This window comes from Epinephelus lanceolatus, chromosome 22, assembly GCF_041903045.1.
Source record: "Epinephelus lanceolatus isolate andai-2023 chromosome 22, ASM4190304v1, whole genome shotgun sequence".
Classification (NCBI taxonomy): domain Eukaryota; kingdom Metazoa; phylum Chordata; class Actinopteri; order Perciformes; family Serranidae; genus Epinephelus; species Epinephelus lanceolatus.
In genome coordinates this window covers 11,497,368-11,520,257 of record NC_135755.1, presented here as the reverse complement: position 1 = coordinate 11,520,257, position 22,890 = coordinate 11,497,368, and the positions used below count along the sequence as shown (strand labels likewise).

At 42.7% G+C, this 22,890-nt stretch overlaps 1 protein-coding gene across 5 annotated transcripts in view; it reads right to left on the bottom strand.

Annotated features, from left to right (window-relative positions):
* arap2 (ArfGAP with RhoGAP domain, ankyrin repeat and PH domain 2) overlaps positions 1-22,890 on the bottom strand; it is a 259,679-nt gene that overhangs the window by 68,802 nt on the left and 167,987 nt on the right. For all 5 annotated transcript variants that reach the window (XM_033609726.2, XM_033609727.2, XM_033609724.2 and 2 more), the window contains exons 16-17: positions 10,278-10,422; positions 486-588 (exon numbers count right to left, since the gene is read on the bottom strand). In XM_033609726.2, coding sequence (XP_033465617.2) covers positions 486-588; positions 10,278-10,422 — 248 coding nt within the window. The remainder of the gene's footprint in view (positions 1-485; positions 589-10,277; positions 10,423-22,890) is intronic.

Here is a 22,890-nt window from a genome sequence, read left to right as displayed (position 1 = left end):
CAGTTTCTGGTCCCTGGCTGAATTATTTCTCCTGCTCGGCTCTGTCTGGCCGTTGTTGTGTGATTCAAATTGAAATACGGAGGTGTGGAAGGCCCGTGGTACAGATGGAGAGACATATGGACTAATGCAGCTATACCTCCCACTATCTATGACTGGGTTGCCTGGGATTAAAGAGATAAAAAAGGGAAAAGGGGACATATTTATGTAGGGTGTTATTACAAGATCCTGTCAGCATGTGGGGGGAGAGATAGTCCGACCACTTGTCTTACTGAAAGCAGCACAGGCAGCACGGGGCTCACTGAGGACAATGTCGGTGTTGCAAAGTAGCAGAGCGAATGAAAAAAGCACTGGATGGATGTGCTGTACTTCTGCGGCGAATTCACACAGTTTCTTCTTTGTAACTTTAAGTGAAAAACAAACTTATAAAGGAGGCAATGGGAGTAAGTGTGTGTGTGAGTGTGTGTGCTGTATGCAAAGTGTGTCACCTTTGTTAGCGCCTGGATCCAGTCGTGCTGTGTTTCCTGTGTTTCGGCTCCGACAATCAGTGCTCGCTCCGTCTGCAGGTACAGCTCCACGGTAAACACAGCCCTGCCAGAGACAACGTGGATCAACTATTAGTTATCTGGAGCGGAGAGTGTCCTTACAAACACATGCAGGAAACAAGCACCTGAATCTGTGTACATTTGCACATGTACAATTAGAAACAGAAAAAACCAAACCAAAAAAATACGCTGGATAGTCCTGATGATGTGCTGGTTTTAACAAAAGCCGAAGAAGCTCCGACAACCACTGATGGATACAAATAATTTTAAGATCTAGACACTGCTGACTACATCAATACATCTAGATATATATGACGATATTATCCATTGCAGCTTTACATTTACTTTTGGGAAAAACCTTTTTCTAGATCTGAAAACTTGAATCAACCATTTATATTGACGGTTTCAAAAGCACATTTTAACGAACTGGGTACAGGGTTTCTACACATTTTCCATTTCTTTTCCAGACTGGAATTTCCAGACATCTCGGTAGATTTTTCAGACCATATCTGACACCCGAGTACAAAAAGGTAGCCCTCGGAAAACTTTATTTTACCCACTGTGGCTGTTCAGTCCACACTCCTACACAGAAAGTTAGACAATGTTCCACTGTCAAACATCTCTGCCCAGAGAGGAACTAAACCAACCAGGCAACCTTTCCTAGTATCATTTTCTCTTCACATATTGAATAAGAGCCAGTTCCAAATTGTCCAATCCATCGCTTTTATGTTTCTAAGCTTATCTAATCTAATCTGGTTGTTTTTGTGTTTGGTTCAGTTATATGATACTTGCTGGGGCAGATCTGTGTTTGAAGGGATAGTGCACCCAAAAATGAAAATTCAGCCATTGTCTACTCACCCATATGCCAATGGAGGCTCAGGTGAAGTTTTAGAGTCCTCACAACACTTGCGGAGATCCAAGGGGAGAGGAGGTAGCAACACAACTCCACGTAATGGAGGCTGATGGCGTCCCAGATTCAAATGTCCAAAAACACATAATTGAAACCACAAAATATCTCCATACTGCTCATCCGTAGTGATCCAAGTGTCCTGAAGCCCTGACATAAAAAGTTGTTTGGAAAAACACGCTACAATGAGGCTAAAAACAGAGTTCAAATGATGTTTTTCCAAACAACTTTTTATGTCGGGGCTTCAGGACACTTGGATCACTACGGACGAGCAGTATGGAGATATTTTGTGGTTTTAATTACGTGTTTTCGGACGTTTGAATCTGATGTGCCATCAGCCTCCTTTAGCTGGAGTTGTGTTGCTACCCCCTCTCCCCTTGGATCTCTGCAAGTGATGTGAGGACTCTAAAACTTCACCTGAGCCTTTCATTTTTGGGTGCACTATCCCTTTAAGGCTGTGACGTGCAAAGGTAGAAGCAATTCTGCATACAAGTGGTCATTCAGTTGATCGCCATTCTTCTTGCTTCGACATTAAGCTCCCGCTGACCCACACTCTTCCACACTTTGGTAAACATTTCGGTTGCACTGGCTGCCTGCTCCAAACACCTGAATTTAAGTTTCTTAAACCATTATTTGGGCAGTAACCTCACACTCATGTTCTACAAAAAAATCCAATAGTTTCACACTCACATAAAATTTGGTCTGTGGTTAGGAAACATTTTGGCTGGCTTTCTGGTCACATATCACTCTTTTACTCAACCTCTAACTGATGCAGGGTTTTGTGTGTGGCGTGTGAAAGGCATTAGCCCTTTTTAAATAGGAATTGTGCAAATTTGTAGGAAAGCCCAGTCAGTCTTCGTTCAGCATTGGCAGTATAAAAACAAAATTGGGTGTTTTCGGGGCAATGGGGGCGTGAGCAAGTAACAAAACGACGTGGGAGGGAAGTCGCGGCTGGTCAGTCCTTTGGTGATTCTCTCACAAGTTGGCCCGTTCTTCACCGTCCCCGTCATCTGATGGTAAATGGCTTCTTTGCGAGGACAAGGAGGCTGCGCAATTCCTTGTCTCCCCAGTTGCTCATCTTTACAGTGTCTGTCAGGTTTTCGTTTCCCTCTTGCTACTAGCTGCTCGCTAATTCCTGCTATCAGCTGTTTCCTTTTTTTGCACTGCCAGTGGGTCGCACGTGCAGCATCATCAACAGCTCCTCCCACAAGTCTTCAACAGCCTCTCCTGTTGCAGAAGGCCGCCTTGGTCTGTTTTAACTGAAAGGGTTCCGCCAATATGTCTACCCTACGAGGCGGAAAATTGGGCACCTCGGGTCAACTCGCCAATCCGGCTCTGTGTGTCTAAACGCTCGCAGCTTGCCGGCAAAACGGCCCAACATTCGCCAAAAATCTGGCAGTGTAAAAGGGGCTATTCATTCCTTTAAAGATCATTTAATTGACAGTATATTTTCATTAATTTCAGCAGTTACGAACTAAAGTCGACATACCACATACTTATTTCTTCAGATACGCAACTTTGTCGAACAAAACACTGCATTATTCCCTGATTTACCAATCAGTTCGCCAATTGAATCTAGATTTTGGTCAAACCCACTGATCAAAAGACGTCTGTTATTCATGACGCACGTTCGTGTTTAGACTGTACCACCTCCCTAGATTATCCAAAAGCAGCTGGGGAAAGTGATTTGGGGGTTGCTATTTCGGAAGAGTCAAAGACGAAAGCCCAACTACTGGTCCATGCTTCCTCAGTTTGTGCTAGACATGGACTGACTTGGCAATTTAAAGTATTGCATAGACTTCACTCATCAAAAAATAAGCTCTGTAAAATGTATCTGAATATTAGTCCAGTGTGCAACTGATGTGGGCAGTCACCAGCCTCACAAGCCCATGTGTTCGGACACTGCCCAAGAGGATCCTCATCCACAGACCGCACTCTTTGGTATTAAAGGGTCTGATCTTGTGTTAACCAGCTTCCAACATAGCATGATATTATTTGTAACCCTACTAGCACGTAGATTGATCAATTGGAAGCAAACGCGGACTCTTGCCCATTCTGCCCTCATGATAATTCAGGGCTCCTTCACATTTTCAAGGACAAAATCTCTTTTCGATGACTTTTCAGGGACCCATGAGAAGAAAAAACTGAGACCATTTACAAAGTATAAAACGATCAGAAATTTGTCGTGCGCTTTGCTTCAAATGTTAATAATTGTATGAAAACGAATCAGCAACCTTTTCCGATCTCTTACAGTTGGTTATGTTCATATTTACTTCATATATTTCAGAGTACGGGCTCAGTCATACAGCCTCTTAGTGTACATCATACCCTTTTAAAGCCTCAGAATTGGACGTGGAAGGTTATCGATAGAAGATTACTGCTGAATTGATTTTGTCCCATGATTTTTACCAGGTTTTCCATGACCGCTGGAACCCTGATAATCTGGAAACAAAAGTATTTTCCCCACACTCTTTTCTTTATTTGTAAATACTCATCCAGACCTTGAAATGACTAAAATCAAGTTCTATACTGTTCTATAATGCGCAGGAACTGTGAGTGGAAGTTAAACTGGTTGATTATCTGAATTAATTTATTTTGGGTTGCAAAGACAAGATGCCTTGAACTTTTTCCACATCTGTCTGTGACATTTCATCTGCCTGTATATCAGGATGGTAAATACATTCTACATGGAGGTTGAGTAATACTATAGCTCTTTATATTTCCATATGTATATAAATAATTAAACTACTTATTGAATCATATTTCTGTAGATTTATGTGAATAGACATTTAGTTTTTCTGAATATACAGAGCTCAGAGCGTTATGTATGTGTGTAGTATAGATATTCACATTTTGCCTTGAAACTGTCATGAATGTGCTTTTGTTAAATGTGTGTCAGAGAGAAACTCAGTCCCCTGGGTTGCGAACAAAAAAATGTATGTGCACATTAGGTTATATACACACCAACTATATAATCCTTCAGAAAAACGAAATGCATGCACTCCCACACTCATTCATCCACACACTCGCAGGCGAAACCGTTGCTGTCGGAAGCAAAAAGGCAGCTATTAATCTTTGTTGGTCTTTCCTCCTCCTGTCGTCTCTGCCTCCACCCTTCCTCTCCCTCGCTGCAGCTCTCTGTCTCTCTCAGTGTGAAGGTACACAGGTCAGAGTATCACTATCTTAATGGTTTGAACACACTGCCAAGCAGTGGCCCCGTTTCCACTGGTACGCTACGGCGAGGGAGGCTCTAAATGCTACAGCGATGGGTGTTTAAGGTGGTGTGTCACGGGGGTCACGGCAGCGCTCAGTCGCTCTCTTCTCACGCCTGTCAGGGGAACAGGCGAGACACGGGTGTTTGTGTGCCCTCGTGTGACCCCTCCTCCTCCCCCTCACACTCCCACTCTCCTCCTCCGTCTCCTCGCCCCCCCCTCCCTCCTTCCCTCTCCCCGCCAGCAGGTGTGCAGGTGCTTGTTAGAGGGGGTCCCAGAGGGAGAGCGAGGGATGGAGTGGCGGCGGGGTATGGCAGCGTGTTGGGCAAATGGTATCGTAAAGACGGAAGGAGAAGACGGAGGGATAAAAGATGAGCGCTGCATTATAAGCGTCCCAGAGGGAGGGAGTGGCTGGGGAGAGGAGAGACGGAGAGGGAGAGTGACAGGTGTTGAAAGAATAACGTGCAGGGAGGGAGGAACGACAGAGGAATTTGAGATGCGAGGCAAAATACAGCCATCATGACACGTTCCTGTACAGTATGAGTCTGCAACTGTAAATGTGTCTCTGTTTTTCCTTCTTCTTTCCTGTTTTCTTTTCTAAGATATTGGATGTCATAATGATTTTACTTTTCTGTTTTTAAAAGCTGCATTACAGTAATGTAATTTTCTGAAGGTAGCACACTGTTCTCGTGGTTTTATTAATTGCCTTTACCCATTTAAGGCAGATTTACAGTTGTGCGTCAGCTCTATGCAGAGCCTACACACGAGGCCTACACCATTGTGAGCATTTATACTTGTGCAGTGGTGTGTCTGTGTCACTCTGCAGTTACACCTCCAAAGTGCTTGACTTTGGTGGGGTTTTCATGAAGTGCTGTGAAGTCTGATTGATTCAAAACACACATTAAACACACATTAAACATGGCTTAATAGAGACAGTTTCAAACACAAGTACACAAATCAGCTTCACTATAACTCGCAGCATTCACAGACAAACACTTGTCTTTATCTGGACACATTTTCCCCACAAATACAACATGCTAACGTTATTAGCACAAGCCTATGGCATTTTACATTGCATTAATTAGCATAGCAGCTAGTGGACTTTTCCTCTACTCATATGAAGCCAGGGACAACAGCAACATTTAACAAAGGTAAATGATTATTGCAATGGTCTGTTTGTAGGACTTTCAAAACAAGCTGTTGGGCAACTTCAGCTTATTCAGAATGGACCCTGAAAAAAACCCTCAAAATCTTGCTGCTTCTGTGGCTCAGCTCAAATATATCTCTGACATGCTTGTAACATATAAACCTCATAGGACCAAAAGGACATCTGAGGCCGGCCTACTGACCGTCTGTGACCACTTTTAGGTCAAAGCTAAAATTCCATTTTCTCACTGCCTGCTCCACCCTGTAATGACTGCAACCTTATTTCAAATTGCAACCTTATTTTCTCAATTTAAAATTATTCTAAATAATATTTTTTTATCTTTGCACCTCTTGTCTGGCTCTTGCTATTTTTAATTATTTTTTCTTTAAATTTTAAATCATTTAATAATTCATTCTACCTTTTATATCTTTTTTCCTTTCTCTTTACTCTTTTCTGTATCCTTTATGTGTTTCATATTTTATTGCTCTGGGAAAGACATACTTGTGTATGAAATGTGCTGTACAAATAAAGCTGCCTTGCCTTGCCACAGACCAAGTGCCATCTAGTTCCATTATACCGGAAAGAAGGCAGACATCTCTACGGCCAATATCTCCAACACTTGGCACCTCACACCAAAACTGTCTAGATTGGCCCAGACACACCAAACCAATGTCGGAGAAGTATTGGCGACAAGAACCCCCTGCTGTTTGCACAGGAACACGCCAAACCAATGGCCAACAAGCTACCTATGTCCTGCGCCTGCGTGAGAAGACATACCATTCCACACCAGCAGACCGTGGTCGTCTGTAATCATCATTTTAAAAGGGAAATTAGGAGAACACCTTGATGCTAGTTAGCCAGTTAGCATATTAACAACACAATCCAATGTTGAAAGAACAGAGCATATGTGCTATGCCCCAGTGAAGAATAACACAAACTACTGGGAAACATTTCCTCTTAAGAAAAACGATCTTACCTCATATAACAAGTTAGTTCTGTCCTCACTCCCTCTTGACTTTAGCTCTTTGTTTACGTTCCTCACTTCCATTTCTTTTCTCATGTACTGACCTGAACTGCCAATCATATTGATTCCATTTACGGACGGGCTACAATGTGCCCTTTTTCCGCCGATTCAACATGCTGAATCGGTGGAAAAAGGCCAACTAGCACTGACAAGGGCCAACGGTGTGGGACAAACCGCATGGATGAGGGAGGCAGATTCTCATTAACAGCCCAAATTCAACCGATGGCCAAACATCAGCTTGGTGGGTCTTAAGAGGAAAAATATGTACTTTTGATTCTGGGGTGAACTGTCCCTTTAAATTAAAGGCTGATTATATGTGATGCACTTAAAAAGACCAATAAAATAAGCAAAACAAATTAAATGAAAAATAACTTACTGTTCATTTTCGAAAACCGACTTGTTTAGACTTTATTTTGTTTAAGGTTCACGTCCTCAGTGGATTTGATGCTGGCTAAGGAACATTACAGTACACAAGTTCATGTGCTGTGAGTGTGCTACGGTAAAAAAGAGCACACTGTGTTGTTGAGTAAAGTTTGACAGAGCTTACTCACACTTTCCCTTGAGGAGGAATCTGCAGCACAAGATTCACCTGTGGTTTAAACAAGCATAGAGGTATCTATATGTATTTCCGGAGCCTTTTATTTTCTCCTTTAGGCTTCCCTGCGCTCTGAGAAAGTCTTAATTCCCCAGCCCTCATACATCTAACCCATCTCGCTTGCAAAGTTAGCACCTAAGCCCTTCTAAAAGTCTTCTAAAAACTCAGCTATTTTTGTTGGTGTGTGTGTGAGAAGAAGAAGAAGAAGAAGAAGATGACGAGAGCAGGAAAAAGAGAGTGAAATGGTGCAAAAAAGACGAGACAGAAAAACAGGAAAAGAGAAGAAAGGTTTGATTCCAAGGTTTTCAGTTGAATTTGAAGGTCAGGATCGACTCAGGAATATTCCTGTCGAGACAGGGCGGATGAGTCGGAGAAGTCCCTAGAAAACCCCCCCAACTTATCACCAGCCAACATACTCCCTTTGCATTAATTCCTTAGGAGTGGGTTTGTAATATTCACACAACTTCAGCAGATGTATGTGTTGGGGCCGCGCTATAATTCACGGTGTCCTCTGCCACGGTGAAATTACCCAAATGCTGTGCTTAATGGAAGCGACACCTACGGCCTCCTGTAGCGCGGCGATAGGCTGCTGGTGGGAGTGTGTCATCTGCATACGTTAATATTCATGAGCAGCAGACAGTCAAGAGGTGAGGCGTCCCCGCTCGCTCGGCGCACAGGCATGCTGGGAACGCTGGAAGTTGCAGGAGTGAGAGGGAGTGAGGCAGAGTTTAATCTAGTGAAACGTACAGCCATTATGAGCGTTCGCGACGGAGAAATAATAGCCTTTCCGGGGGCGACGCCATGACCTGTGACTGGGATGTATGCGCTAAGCTAAAAATGGCGCATGTCACTGTTGCTTTGTAGCGCCTGTGCACACACAATATTACCACAGTAACCTGTCAGGACTGTGTCTGTGTGTGTGTGTGTGTGTCCAGCTCATTAGAAAGGTCATAGTTTCAGCTGGCCAGATGTGTTTCTAATGGCTGTATAAATAACATTTACAAATAAAAGCATTGTTTCCTCTTCAGAGCATCTGCTGCTGTCATTAAGGACCTGGCTTATGCTTTAATCATAAGCCATTATCAGTTCTCGCTCGGGAACTGCAGCACACACGCACACACACTCACACACATACAGTACGACCCGATGGGAGCGGGGAGAGGGTGAGCAGGAAAGGATCGAGACATCTGTTTCTTCTGCGCCTGTTTGTAACTCTTCCAAAAGAAATAAAGAAAAGTTTGCTGCGAGAGGAACTTTTTAACTGAATCATAATCTGAGGAGCGAAAGGGGAGGTGTCGGTGCGGTATAAGTGAACGGAGGGAGGGCAGTTAAAGACGCGCCACTCGCCTCCGTCTCCGCCAAAGTAAACAGGAAATATAGCGCTCATAAAGCCGTGATAGGCTCAGTTAAAACTGAATAATGCTCAAGTTAAGATTGTGCTAATGAGACATATGACGAGGGAGAGCGACTGTGCAGAAGCCTGTGTTTGTGTGAGTACACATGTGCAGTAAATCGTGATAAAAAAATAATAAATAATTTAAAAGGTGTTTGTTTGTATGACATGAACAATCATATAAATTGTGATTTAGTGCCATTAGAAATGGGTTTGACTGTATATGTGTATGTGTCTGTGAGTGTAGAACACTGTACAAAGCCCTGTGCGCCGCCTGAGCTGCTGTAAAGATTGAATCAAATGTACATTTCCGCTTAATGCACCGGCTTTAGATCAATATTAAATGCTTTATATTAATATTAAAGCAAGAGTAGGCAGTTTGACTTTAATGTCATTCAGAAAAAATCCCTGATAAGCTTTGAGCATATTGTGATTCAAGGGAACTAAAGCTACGGCTTCATGTTCATGATTTTGCAGCTAATGTTACAGCTACAGCCTTGAATCACAGTGTGTCATCTGCCTCATGTGGGATTTATACCTGTGCATCAAATCGACGCCGTACCTATCCTTTAATTTCACAGATAAGAAACAATAAATTGTGAAGACAATAAAGCCTCCACAAAAATAGCATTTTAAGTCTTGTGTGTGATTTATCCTGGCTTCATATGAGCAGAGGAAATCTCTGCTCGTCGCCAGGCTAATTTATACAATGTGAAATTCCATAGGCTTGTGCTAATAACGTTAGCATGTTGTATTTGTTTGGAAAACGTGTTTAGTATAAGACAGTTGTTTTGTCAGTGAACCTTGTGAGTTGTAATGGAGCTGAATTTTGTAACGTTACCTTTGTTAAATGTTGCTGTTGTCCCTGGCTTCATATGAGTAGAGGAAAAGTCTGCTAGCTGCTAGGCTAATTTATACAATGTAAAATGCCATAGGCTTGTGCTAATAACGTTAGCATGTTGTATTTGTGGGGAAAATGTGTCCAGATAAAGACAAGTGTTTGTCTGTGAATGCTGTGAGTTATAGTGAAGCTGATTTATGCACTTGTGTTTGAAATTGTCTCTATTAAGCCATGTTTAATGTGTGTTTAATGTGTGTTTAATGTGTGTTTAAACAGTTTAAAGTTTGGGTGAAGAAAATGCTTCATACATGTACAAACTCCAGACAAATATTACTGCCAGGTTCATGCACTGTATCATCTGATGGATTTTGACACACCTATTGTTGCTGTTGTAATTTGTTGTTATGTTTTTCTTGGTTAGATCTCAGTTGTAAAAGCAGTTCTAATCTCAATGTTTATTCCCAGTTGAATAAAGATTATGTATGAATTTCAACATCAAACAGTTTTTTCTGATCTTGCCTTCAAAGTTTAAAGTAGATGATGGAAGCATGAGGTTTTCACTATAAAGCAGTTACATATGCATAGTGTGTTAGTGTGTGCTTGTGTGTGTTCATACCCAGCTCCCGTCATTGTCTCTGTGTTGCTGACAGCCAGGCTGACCACCTCGGTGACGTCCACCCTGCTGATGGGCGACGGACTTCTCTCGCTCTCGTAGTAACTCAGGTAGCCGCCCTCCAGCGTACACCAACGACGTGTCATGTCTGAAATACCCACAATCATGTTTGCATGTAAATATGTGGACACATGGCATCAAACTGACTCAGAAATGCCAGAAAGTCAGTGGTATCTACTTAAAGTTTGCTACATTAGTTAGCATTAGCCACCAGTAGGAGGGGTTCAAGGATGGACTTTTCGTACGTCATAGCCTATGATTTAGTCGGCGCTGTCATCATACAGTCTGCATAAATCAAACTCGATGTCGTACCTAAGTTTATTAGATCTATATCGCACAGTGTAGCTGCACTACACTTATATGATTGCTAAAATCTTTTTTTTTTTTTTTTTAAATTTCAAACATGCCCCGCCACCCCTTTCAAGGACTTGCTTAAAATATTCATTACATGTCTATGACACAGATGTTGTCTGCACACGGCTCTCAGCATGGAGGTGGCTGAGCTGGCAGCTAGCAGCTAACGGTGCTAACTCCATAATTAGTGCATCTGTGCTGACAGAGCAAATAATGTTAAACAGGGGGATGGATGGCGTTATCGGAGGTAACCAACCAGCGTTGCCAGGTGGGAAATGTAGGCTTATTGTACCAGAGACTCAAAATTATCGTATTTTGAGGGAAATTAACCTTACATCTGTCATAACCAAAATAACAATCCTACTGATGCTCTATAGGCAAATATAGTCACTCTAGTGCAGGGGTTCTTTACCTTTTTGACCTTGGGGCCCAACTTTTCTAGTACAATGTGGCCCGGGGCCCATTCAGATATTAACATGTTTAATTGATCTTACTCTCAGTCTGTATTCAATAACTAGATCAAATCCACTTCCAATTAATAACCTAAAAATGTATCAAATAAATTACATAATACAATGTGATCATCACAGAAACATTTATTTATCATGTGGATATAAATCTACACATCCGTCAAGATGCCGAACAGGCTAACAATTCATGGGACAAATGTGCTACAAGAACATATTTAACAACAATTTTAAAGGCTCAAGTTACAGCAAAAAGGATGGCCTCTCAAAAAACTGATAAGAAAAATTAGAAATTTGACAAATAATATTATGTGGTGATAAATACGTTCAAAATAATTAAAGTTACAATACTGCCTCCCACCACTTGGTGGCAGTAATGCGTCAGTCAGTTGTTTAACAGTTAAACAACTGACTGACGCATTACCGCCACCAAGGGGCGGGAGGCTGTATTGTAACTGAGTGTGTCAACATAACAGTATGCGGCCCTTGCGGCCCACAGGTGCAAAACGGAATTTGTTTCGCGGCCCTCTAGGTGGCGCTCGCGGCCCAAGTGTGGGCCCATGGTTAAGAATCCCTGCTCTAGTGTTTACTTTTTGGTTGACTTTTTTTCCATTTTCCTTGCTTCTGTTTTTCTACGATCCGGTCCTAGCGCCTCGTGGGGCAGGTACAGCTAACCATTCACCCAATCATGCTCATTGTTCAGAGACAAACGTCACCCGTATCTCACGCTAAGCAAAGTGCGATTGGCTGGAAGCATGTCACATGGGAACAGATGCCTTCAGGGCTCACAAAAAACTCCAGCATACTGATTACAACCACACATTCATGAACTGGTCAAATTATCGTACATTTGGCCTTTTTTGGGATTATTGATCGTACATCGTACAGAGGGCCAAATTATCGAACAAATACGATAATTATCGTACACCTGGCAGCAATTAGCTAACGAGGGGAAACTCACATGCACATGTTGTCCGACCGTCTGCCACAACAGTGAACAGAGGAGCTCGTATTACAACACACACAGAGGGAGCGTGACTTCACTATGTGGTCAGGACTAAAGCTGGGCGATATACCAACTCTGTACGATATATCGATGTATTTTCAAGCAAGATATAATCTTAGACAACACTGTTTATATCGATATAGGGTCAAGCTGCGTTACATAATGGATATCTCTCACACTCTCCACACAGCTCTGGAGACAGCACCTGGATGTGTTTAAAAAAAGCAGTGTCTACACAGACACGTCATCGTCAGGACGTCATTACTCCACATAATCTTTATACAGCTGCTGTATTGATGCTGTGAATGTCATATACAGCTCCTTGAAGCCCCATGTGGTCATGTTTCAGTACATGAACAGATATTAGCAGTCTCCTTAAAAAATCTGCAATACTTATGCAACCAGAACTCTTCAATATGTTCGGTGCCTCTATTGGATTACCACTGTCAAGCCAAACATTTGCATACTGATAAAACTTAACAAATTGGCCATTGTTCTTGTGGAGTCAGAAAAAGAAATTAATTAGAGCCTGCAATGTTAGTGATTGGTTTGTGAACAATTAGCACCACTCCAACCCTATTTAACACAGCTAATGACTCTCTGCACGCTAAGACAGCACCGCCGAGAAATCGTTTAAAAGTTCGGAGATAAGACGCCGTGCATCACAGCTCTCACACATGTCACAGGCCTCCACTTTTCTTCTTCGTACGGGTGCATTCAACTAAAAAAAAAAAAACAGTTGTTTTTATCCAAAGCCAGACGTTAAGAGATAATACCACCTGAAGGCCGTGAAGCGAACATCCTTCCAGAGTCAACATCTGAGATGCAGCGTGAGAGAAAAAAGAACATCCATACTGTAATTAGTAAAATTCAGAGAGCTGGCAGACTGTGGCCTCCATTTCCAAATCAACAAAAGAAGTCTTGGCAGCATCGCTGTCAACAACCAGAGGATTTAGCTTGTGCTTCAACATCACAATGACTTATGTCGCTCTTTTTTCCCGTCCATTAGAGGACAACTGAGTTGAGCTTACTGTACTCGGCATGCGAGGGCACACACGCGGAATCTAAAGAGACTCCAAGTACCGAGCAGATTTCAATCAACAGACATGATCTCGGTGGAGAAACTGGAAAACACACAGCATTGTCTTTAATGACTGTCTGACTGTGCGATTTACATAGCCAATGAGCATGAAGTTCATGAAAACATACCTAATTTTGGATTTTCAAAGTCACCGTGCCATCTGCTTTTGTGTTCCGCAACAAACACACACACACATACACACACACACAAACAGCCCCCCACCTCACCGCGCACCCCCTGTCGCTTGCGACTCCAAAGTTTCCACTGTATTCATCTCATGAATATGCTAATTGTGCATTCCTCTGCCAACTGTGTGTGATGTTTCTGAAGGAACAGATATAGTTCCAATAAAAAAGGAAGTGTCTACAACTGGCTGTTAAAAGAAAAAGGATGTGATAAGCATGGGAAAGGAGGATGTCAGTTTCGCTCTATTCACCCTCTCTGTGCGGCTCTCTCTTTGTCTTCTTCGTCTCAACAAAACAATCTGGACACAAACAGCTTTAAAACGGCGAGATGACGAACGAGATATTAGTCACTTTCTCATAGTTTTAAAGTTGCTTACTGTGGCATTTAAAGAATACTGTTCTTCTGACCCCACTTTGAGAGAAAAAATAATAATTCCAGCAGCTGAAGAATCATCTTTATCTGAAACCAATCATGCATGTCGCAGTTGTGTATTTGCCGGAAAGAGAGAAACAGAGACACTCTGGTATTTAAAGTCATTACCAATCCAATCTATCAGACAGGATGCGCTGTTGTCTTGGTGACGGAGAAGATTGTAATGCACTTCACTTCCGTTCCAAATGTGTCCCTGGATTGCTCGGGTTCTGCAGCAAATGTCATGTCCATCATTTCCCACTGGGGGATAGTTACGTTCTTATTTTGTGCAATATTTTCCTGTAATTTCTGCCTTCTTTCCCTCTGTCCCCTCTCTAATAGGGTAATAACTGAGTAGATTCATTTGTACAATCTGAAACCCTCGCACAATCATCTTCTTAAGAGGCACACTTGATTTTCTAACTGAAGTCAATTGCCATCATAAGCTGCTAGAAAGCTGTAACGCCATTGATTTTCGAGGCATTTTGCTTTGTAATGGCTCCTGGGGTTGCAGAGGTTATGTTGTGAATGATGGCGTGGCAAATACAAACAGGTGCTGTCCAGGGGCCACAAGATAATTCTGAAGGGTCACAAGAGGATGATAGGGACAGGAAATCATGTGTTTTGTATTACCAACCAACCAACCTAATCAAACCCCCCAAAAAGTTGGCATTAGACATTTCTGCAAACCACAAATACTTTACATTTGTAGATTATTATGCAGCAGATATGTCGAAAAGTAAGTTTAGGCACTAAAACACTTGGTTATGGTTTGGAAAATCACATTTTGACCTAAAATACCCAGCTTTAAAGGCACAATCCCAGCTGGAAACGCAATGTCTCTGTAAAAAACAACCACTTTCCGTGGCACTGTGTCCCTGGCGTGAAAAAAGCCATCTACATCAAACTGTAACCACCATCGTTCAACAGAGGAGGTGGCCTACGACACCACTTATCACCCACCTATAACGCAGTCTTGAGATCGCTTCCCAGAAAACTTAACACCCACTCACGCCTGGACCCATCTGACACACACGAAGGCCGGGTGGGTCAAGGACTCACATGTGACCTCAACAACTATGTACGGGTTCACACCTACACAGGGTTTAACGCCTCCGCACAAGTCCATTAGAACTGAGGAAGCTTCTTGGGTGAAAGGTGAAACATATTCAAGAAACCCCTGCGAGTCCAGTTGCCTATGATATAGCACTTAAGATAAACAAAATAAACATTTGGGGGGTAAAAATGTGCAGGAAACACAGTGATGGGTCCCTAAAAAACATCCATGTTTCAGAGTGAAAATAGACTAGAAAAAGAACCACGGTTCCCACGAAAACTCACACATTTAGAAGCTGAAAACCCCCAAGAAACAGAGTGATGGTTCCCTAAAAAACACTGACATTTGGGGGCTAATAAACCACTGGAAAAAGAACCACAGGTCCTGGAAAACACCTGCATTTAGGGGCTAAAAAGCCACTTAAAAAAGAACCATGGGTCCCAAAAAAGACACACACATTTAGAGGCTGAAAACCCCCAAGAAATAGAGTGATGGTTCCCTAAAAAAACATCGACTTTTGGGGGCTAACAAGCCACTGGAAAAAGAGCCATAAGTGCTGAAAAACACCTGCATTTAGGGGCTAAAAATCTGCAAGAAATGCAGTTATGGGTCTCTAAAAAACACCTACATTTAGGCTAAAACACTGCTTAAAAAAGAGCCATGGGTCCCAGAAAACACCCACATTTAGGAGTCAAAAATCTGCTGAAAAACATCCATATTTGAGGCTGAATTTACTAGAAAAACAGCCACAGGTCCCAAAAGATCAGCTGTAAAAAGAGCCATGGGTTGCTACAAAATACCCACGTTTAGGGGCTGAAAATCCAAAAGCAACACAGCAACAGGCCCCTAAAACACACCCACATTTGATGCCAGTAAGCTCGCTGGAAACGCAGCGATGGCTCACTAAAAACAACTGGTTTAGTTGTTTGATGGTCTCAGACAGTGGTCTGTAGCTTGGCAGGCGCCTCGCCAAGGTGACACACCATCAACCACCCCCTCCACCTCTAGATGACAGTCAGCTTATATGCTACGTCACTTTAGCAGCGTTGATATGACAGGTATGGAATGTGTACATGTATTCATGGTTTGAAACACACAAGGCCAATATTTTCTTCTGGCGACTGGGATGTCAATCATTTCGTTGGTCGATCCCGAACTTTGGTCCAGTCTGAAATATCTCCACAACTATCAGATTGACTGGGATTACATTTTGTCCACTACTTTGGTTTATGTATCGAACAGTTTGATTTTCTTTACAAAGGGAATTACAGAGGGCCCAAAGCCATCCAGGTTGGACACCACTGCCCCAGACCAGTAGTTCCTAAACACTGAGTTGTAAGGTAAAAACATAAGTGGACCGGAGCTGATTAACATGACAGGAAAGCACAAAAACATTTCTGTAAACAACAAAATTATGTTTCTTTGAATTTCTCTTTTGCTGTTGCAGATTACCGGATGACTTTGCCTTTTGTTTACCCCTAATATAATTGAAATAATGACATGCTAATTAAAAAACAATCCGTCTTCAATTGAAATAGTCACAAATAGCGAACATCCAGCGGCGAGGAGTCGCAGAAGTCATTGCTTTGTCTCCTCTGTCCTTAAACATCTGATATATTAATAGATCTAATTTTCATGTTGGCACACGTGACATTCAGATGCTCTCTCCTTGAACTGTATCGGACAAAATCTTTCATCTGCGCTGCAGAAAAGGGGAAAAAAAAACAATTTTAATTTCCTCTCAACTCCAAGGAGAAAGACACTAAAAATCCCACTGTGAATCCGAGAAGCAAATTGCTACGGGACCCTGAGTGCAGATGTGTGGACACATGAATGGGCTCGACCGACCACTTTCTGAAGGCTGAGGACACAGAAGGTTGGGGAAGGAGACGGATTAAAGAGGGCAAAAGGTGCTGAGAGACTACAAGTGTTTGACAAATGTAATTTCAGATACAGTTATCTCTTTTGGGTTTGAAGGAATGAATATGAGGGATTTGGTGGACCGAGGAGAAGACAGAAGAGGCGATGATGACAGGAATTTTCATAGAGGCCTGGAGGTAAAAGAATATTTCAAACCAGGCAGGAAGTTGTATTGATGTGACCCAAGATGGAACACTTAGCAGTGGTGTGGCTGACATTTCAGTGAATGTGGAATAGCTGCAATGAGTTTTACTCAGCTGAATGAAACAGTTATTCAGGCACAGGTCCCCAAAAATACCCGAGATTGGGTGCTGAAAATCAGCTGGAAAAAGACCCATGGGTCCTTAAAAACACCCACATTTAGGGGCTGAAAACTCGCTTGAGGAAAGTGATGGTTCCCTGAAAAACATCCACATTTGGTGGCTTAACATCAGCAGGAAAAAGAACCATGTGTCCCAAAAAAAACACACATTTAGGGGCTAAAAAGCCACTAAAGGAAAGTGATGGTTCCCTAAAAAACATCCGCATTTGAGAGCCACAGGTCCCAGAAAACAAACAAGTTTGGGGACTGAAAATCAGCTCAAAAAGGGGTCATGGGTCACCAAAATATAACCCATTTGGGGGCTAAAAAGCCACTGGAAAAAAAGCCACAGGTCCCAAAAAACACCCAAGTTCGGGGACTGTAACTCTGTTAGCAAAAAGTGATGGTTCCCTAATAAACATCTTCATTTGGGGGCTTAAAATCAGCTGGAAAAAGAGCCACAGGTCTCGCAAACACCCACATTTAGGGGGAGAAAACTTGCTAGAGAAAGGTGATGGTTCCCTAAATTACATCCACATTTGGGGGCTAAAAAAACACTGGAAAAAGAGCCACAGGTCTCGCAAACACCCACATTTAGGGGCTGAAAACCTGCTAGAGAAAAGTGATGGTTCCCAAAAAAACACCCATATTTAGGGCCTGAAAACCTGCTAGAAAAATAGTGATGGTTCCCTAAAAACATCCACATATGGGGTTTAAAAAGCTGCTGAAAAAACAGCTACAGGTCCCAAAAAACACCCAAGTTTGGGAACTGCAAATCAGCTGGAAAAAAGTGATGGTTCCTTAATAATAATAATCCTCATTTGGGGGCTAAAAAAGAGCCACAGGTCCCAGAAACACACACATTTAGGGGCTGAAAACGCGCTAAAGAAAAGTGACTGTTCCCTAAAAAAACATCCACAGGTCCCAGAAACACACACATTTAGGGGCTGAAAACGTGCTAAAGAAAAGTGACTGTTCCCTAAAAAACATCCACAGGTCCCAGAAACACACATTTAGGGGCTGAAAACGCGCTAAAGAAAAGTGACTGTTCCCTAAAAAACATCCACAGGTCCCAGAAACACACACATTTAGGGGCTGAAAACGCGCTAAAGAAAAGTGACTGTTCCCTAAAAAACATCCACAGGTCCCAGAAACACACACATTTAGGGGCTGAAAACGCGCTAAAGAAAAGTGACTGTTCCCCAAAAAACATCCACAGGTCCCAGAAACACACACATTTAGGGGCTGAAAACGTGCTAAAGAAAAGTGACTGTTCCCTAAAAAACATCCACATATGGTGTTTTAAAAGCTGCTGGAAAAACAGCCGCAGGTCCCAAAAAAAACAAGTTTGGGGTCTGAAAATCAGCTGTAAAAAAGAGTCATGGGTCCAAAAAAACACCTAAGTTTGGGGGTTAAATTTGGCTGGAAAAAGACCCATGGGTCCCAGAAAAAAAAACACCAGCATTAAGGGGCTGAAGCCCGCTAAAGAAAAGTGATTGTTCCCTAAAAAACATCCTCATCTGGGGGCTGAAAATCGGCCGGAAAAGGAGCCATAGGTCCCAAAAAACACCCAAGTTTGGCAGTTAAATTTGACTGGAAAAAGACCCATGGGTCCCAGAAAAAAAAAACACCAGCATTAAGGGGCCTAAAACCTGCTATAGAAAAGTGATGGTTCCCTAAAAAACATCCTCATTTGGGGGCTGAAAAGCTGCTGGAAAAAAGAGCCATGGGTCACTAAATAACACCAGCATTAAGGGGCTTAAAACCTGCTATACAAAAGTGATGGTTCCCTAAAAAACATCCTCATTTGGAGGCTATAAAGCTGCTGGCTACAAATGTTTGCCAAGTGCAATTTCAGATACAGTTATCTCTTTTGGGTTTGAAGGAATGAATATGAGGGATTTGGTGGACCGAGGAGAAGACAGAAGAGGCGATGATGACAGGAATTTCCACGGAGGCCTGAAAGTAAAAGAATATTTCAAACCAGGCAGGAAGTTGAATCGATGTGACCCAAGATGGAACGCTTACCAGTGGCGTGGCTGACATTTCAGCACTGTAAATGTGGAATAGCTGAGTTTTACCCAGTTGAATGTAACTATTATTTAGCCACGTTGGGATTTGTAGCAGCAGTGAATGCCTTCGGATCCCGTCAAGATCTTCCACCAGGAAACTGGCTTTATTAGAAACCTGCACACCGCTGAATCGCACGCATCCTTCTTCCTTCCTTTGTTTGTGGTGCAGCATTTCCTTAGCGGGGTGGGATACCACTAGCTTCTACACAAGCACCCGTGCATTGGTGGGAACAATACTGCTTGATTTACAATCAAGCAGCTGCGTCCATTGCCAGCTGTTCCCCACACACAGCAACGGCCCCGCGGCCCAGCCGTTCTCCACAGGAGTCCGCAACCAGCCGCCAGAGACAACGCTAGCGGAAGCCAACCATGGTATATGCCTCCACCAGCTAAATTGGGCCAATTAGCTTGTACGCCAAGAGTGCTCCCTGCATAGCATCTCTCTTTTTCTGCCTTTTTTCCCCTCCTTCACCTCCTCTCTCACTACGGCAATTTGTAAAAATCTCTCAAAGTATGGAAGACGAGCAGGTTGATTAGACTAATCAAGTCATCAATGTGGCAATTAAACCGTCTTATTGTTCATTGACTGAATGAAGCAACAGAATAACATATTTACTCACAAGTTCTTACTCTGATTGTGTCTCCAGCTCCACATTCGTCCCCCTAAACTTTTTTTATCGACATTGCACAGACACATTTTCAGTATGCATCGAAAAAAGCCGGCTGTGCCCCTTTCCGCTGAATCACCCTCCCTCCCTCCGTCGCTCTCCCACCTCTCCCCCTCCCGCCAATCTTCTGCCTATCTCACCATCAGACTAAAATATCTGTGATGAAGACATCTGCTGGACAGCTTGTCAGGGGGGCTGGAAATGGAAATCGAGAAACTGAAGGGATCTGAACGATCTGTCTGTGCCAGAATTACAGCCCACTTCATTACAGGGAGGAATGGACAGATATGGCATAAGATAAGGGAGGAGGAAAAAAAAAAAAACCCGCCATGTATTTCTGGCCTGAGCAACAGCACTGCATTTAGGCAAGCAGTAATATGAGCACTCCAAAAGCATATTAGATTAAGACAAATTGTTTAAACAGGCTTTGTGTGCTCCTCATGAAATATAAAACAGAGTAACACAAATGTGACTGCTTATAAATTCCAGTCATTTAACACCCTTTGACAGCTTAAGGATATTTGGTTTATTATCAAAAACTCGCTTTGTAGATGCAAGTAATTGAATGTTCAGATTTGTGTCCTCAATAAAACTGTTAACATAATTCTCCCTCTTCTCTCCACACCGCCGCCGCCTCCTCCCTCCTCCCTCCTCCCTCTCTGCCAGTTGTGAGTTGAAAACAGGAGCGCAGCTGATGAAGAAAAGACAAAACTAATCAGAAATTACGGGTGCCATTTCCCTGCTGCCACTCACCATTTCAGACAGTAACTGCCTACTGGCTCCCCTTCCCCTCCCGAGACTCCCACGAGCGCGCAGACACACACGGGCGCACACGAAGCATGTACACACTCTTTAATGTGCAAGTAGCATGAGTCACTTTTCGGCCTGTTTAGGAGGGGGACTTCATTTGCGCTAGAATCAACAGCGTAAACCTGCAGCACACGGCTAATAAAGTGGAGCCACGCTGGAGGATAAACCTTGATTTCAGCACAAATAAGATACTGGTCTTCTAATCCTAATTTATATTCCCAGCAGCATCTACACGGAACATGTTTTTTTTTTTGCCAAACGCTAAGTAGCACAGTATTTTATTTCATTATGGCGGACCGGCACAATGATCCCCCATGCCACCTCTGTCAAGGCCATTACCAAAATTGCTTGCCAAATTAATTTATGTCGTACTCTCAATTTAGCTCCCATCAGTGGAAGGAGCATGAAAGCTTATTGGAGTTGTCTCCAGACAAAAAAAAAAAGTTTAAGATGCTGTGGCAGAGTGCTTTTATTAAGCCCTGAGCACAACCTATGAATTATTAAGGACCTGGGTGTATCTATAGACCATCTAACCATTAGCCTGGGAGCGAAAGGCATCCTGGAGTACATTCAAAAATATCTCCTCCCCCCGCGCTCGGAAAGTCCTGACAGCGCTTCCTCATGATTGAAGAAGTTGGAAGTTTTAAACCCAACCCCTCTGAATTTTTCAACAGCTGCAGCTGCAGTTAAAGCGCCATTAAAGCACAAAAGCCAAACTTGTATGGCTTTTCATAATAGATGACATAACAGGGTGTTTATCGGCCGAAATATTACAGGCACTTATCTGCGGGGAGACAACTTTGGAATGGCGCAGCCTGTGTAAGTGGTACAAAATGCACAGTGGAGGCTAAAATGGACCTCTTCAAAATGGACACCTGTGGCGTTAGTCCATCTACAGCAGGAGCTCAGTGTGCTGAAGGTGGAAGAACAAACCACATACTGCTATACTGATGGGGTTTATAAGAACAGCTGATAGTGTTCTTTTGCTGCTATCAGCCAACGTTAACATGGTGAATCACTCTGTAAAGACAAATGCTTACTGGGGATGTCAATGGTTAACTGCCAAGAATAATTTTGACCAGTTCCACATTTCAATCTATTGGCCAATTTTGCTATTCTTCAGTTTACTGCACTGCACACCATCTAGGTCTGGCAGATGCTTGCTAGCGGCGTCGCTCATTCGGCGATTACAACTAGTAACGCAGTCCCAACCAAACAGTTGTGTTGTGGAAACATTGTGCCCGCCCTCTGGTTGCCCCAAAGGTCACCCCAGGGCATAAACAGCTTCATTTTAAGCTGCAAACCTACTTTAGCATTGCTAACTATGCTATTGCTGTTAGCTCTACTCGCACTATTAGCATGGCTAGTGGTGCTAACAGAGTTAACTATGCAAAAGGGGTTTTGTGGCTAAAAATTAAGCAGCTTACTCAACAGGGCGACCTAGAGGAAGACTTGAAGGTGGCCGCCACATGTACAGTGCTACTAGCAGTAAAAACAAATGAGTTGCGCAGCTAGCTAGCTCCAAACCAAGCTTGCTGATGTGCAGTACAGAGCAGCTGAGGCAAACGTTAGCTGAACGTCTGTCTGTCAGCAAAGCCAACATAAAATAAAATACAGTCAAGATGTTTATGTCATAAAACACTAAAATGGATAGCACTTTCAAATACGGTGCTAAAGCTCACTAAGCCAATGGTATTTCAGGTCATTTTGAAATTTCTTTCGTAAAAATTTAGCGCATAATTACCGCAAAATTAACCGAAACTGACACCCCCAGTGTTTACTTATAGGAACACAGCACCCCCAAATGACCATTGGTGTATCAATTACTCGCCCCGTGTTACATTAGATTCGTTAAGAACGCTTTATTTTTCTTGCATGCCTCCATGATGAACAAAGAATCCAAAAAGGAGAAAATTCTTCATTAGCTGAAACAACTGGATAAATGAGACACGGATTATACTCAACAAGTTTCCTGACAGTTGGTAGAATGACGTTTTGATATAGTTTTGCTGTGCTCAGACTTGACTTGAATTCATCAAGAATTTTCTCAGTTTTTTTGGATTCTTCATTAACTGTAATGGCGTGCAGGAAATTCTTTCTTCAAGAATTCAAGGTAACATGGGATGAGTAAATACATATCATTGAGAGATGTAGGCATTTCTATCATATTCTTAGTCCTATCTTTGCACCTTGTGTGACATAACAGCTTGTAACAGTTTTTTT